General features: G+C 39.6%; 1 protein-coding gene across 1 annotated transcript in view; it reads right to left on the bottom strand.

The window, feature by feature from the left end:
• Window positions 1-1,428, bottom strand: part of ST18 (suppression of tumorigenicity 18 (breast carcinoma) (zinc finger protein)) — a 198,926-nt gene that overhangs the window by 3,261 nt on the left and 194,237 nt on the right. The window contains exon 22 of the mRNA XM_006871867.1: window positions 817-960. Within this exon, the coding sequence (XP_006871929.1) occupies window positions 817-960 (144 nt within the window). The remainder of the gene's footprint in view (window positions 1-816; window positions 961-1,428) is intronic.

The raw sequence follows: 1,428 nt of genomic DNA, 5'->3' as shown, positions 1-1,428 counted from the left end.
ATAAAGGTTTACAGCCTCGGAAACCCTGTACAGGGTCACTATGGGTCTGAACCGACTCGACGGCACTTAACAACAACAATAGTGTAACTTCACTTCCAAATGGTTATTTATATGTATGAAAATGGAAAGGGAATGAATTTTCCAAAATTCTAAATGCTTGCTATTTCTAGAAAATACATTTAGATTTTTCTTCTGTGCTTTTTATTCTACATCAATTCTATATGAGAACTGAAATATGTCCTTCAGTTCTCATGGGAATTAAACATTTGTTGTTGTTGCTCTTAAATTGGGTGAATAATGAGAATGACTAGGTCTCAGATTTTGTAAGTCATAAAATGTTCAATTTGAATATACTTTTAGTGAAGGAGCGTTAGCCCCCAACTTTCAAACAATATTATGAAACAAGCTCCAAATAAACCCTCTTTCCTAAATGACTCCTTGTTAAGTGTCTTTGAGTCAGTTCTGACTCATAGCAACCCTCTATAGGGTTTCCAAGGAGCAGCTAGTGGGTTTAAATGGTGGACCTAGTAGTTCAAACTGACCTTGAGGTCCAGTGCTTATCTTGCAGTGCCACATCAGGACTCTAAATGATTACTATGATATAAAAATTCTTTGCCTTAGTATTATCTAAGTAAACTGTGCATACATATCATATTCACAGGGAGGTATTGCCAGCTAGAAAATGATAAGCCATAGTAACTGTCACTTCTGACCACCTTCTTGAAAATAAGCAATTCTAAATGTACCCCTACCAACGGGTGCACAGTGGCAAGTCAAGCACAGTGGAGAGACACCACAGTTTTGCCTTGGACTCACCATCTGTGGGAGTTGGATGTCAGCAAGGCTAGAGATGAGGGCTTGGCTCAGGCCAGCCAGCTCCTTCAACAAGCTCTCATTGTTCTGTTCAATAAGTTTATTCTCTTCCTCTATGGTCTTCAAGTTGGTCTCCATAGATGTGATCTAAAATGGAAACAATGTGAGATATGAGTATGAATCACTTCTTCATGAGGGAGAGACTCATTGTTTGAATCTCCATGCCAAGAAACACAGCTGCACAACTTCCCTTCACAGAACTATGATATCTATCATCTGACTGCAGATTGTGGAATCAGGTTCTCAAATGTATACCTGTGGCCCAGATTTCTCATGAGATTTACAGATTCAACATCTCCACATAGCTATTCCATAGATATCACTAACTCAATGGGTTCATCAAGTTAACCTCTGCCATCCCCCGAAGCTTCCTCCACACAAAGCTTTCTCCAGTTGAGAGTCCTCAGGTCTCAAGTTTTCCACAATAACACTTTTTATCTCAAGCTTCAAATGCACTGTGCCCCACCTTCAAGATATCCAAAGAGTGCACATTTCTTCATATGATGGTTGGACACCTGAATGTCTTCCTTGGTGAAATGTCCTGTGCCCATTTTT

This window comes from Chrysochloris asiatica, unplaced genomic scaffold (genome assembly GCF_000296735.1).
Source record: "Chrysochloris asiatica unplaced genomic scaffold, ChrAsi1.0 scaffold00176, whole genome shotgun sequence".
NCBI classification, from domain to species: Eukaryota; Metazoa; Chordata; class Mammalia; order Afrosoricida; family Chrysochloridae; genus Chrysochloris; species Chrysochloris asiatica.
This window is presented reverse-complemented; position numbering and strand designations above follow the sequence as displayed.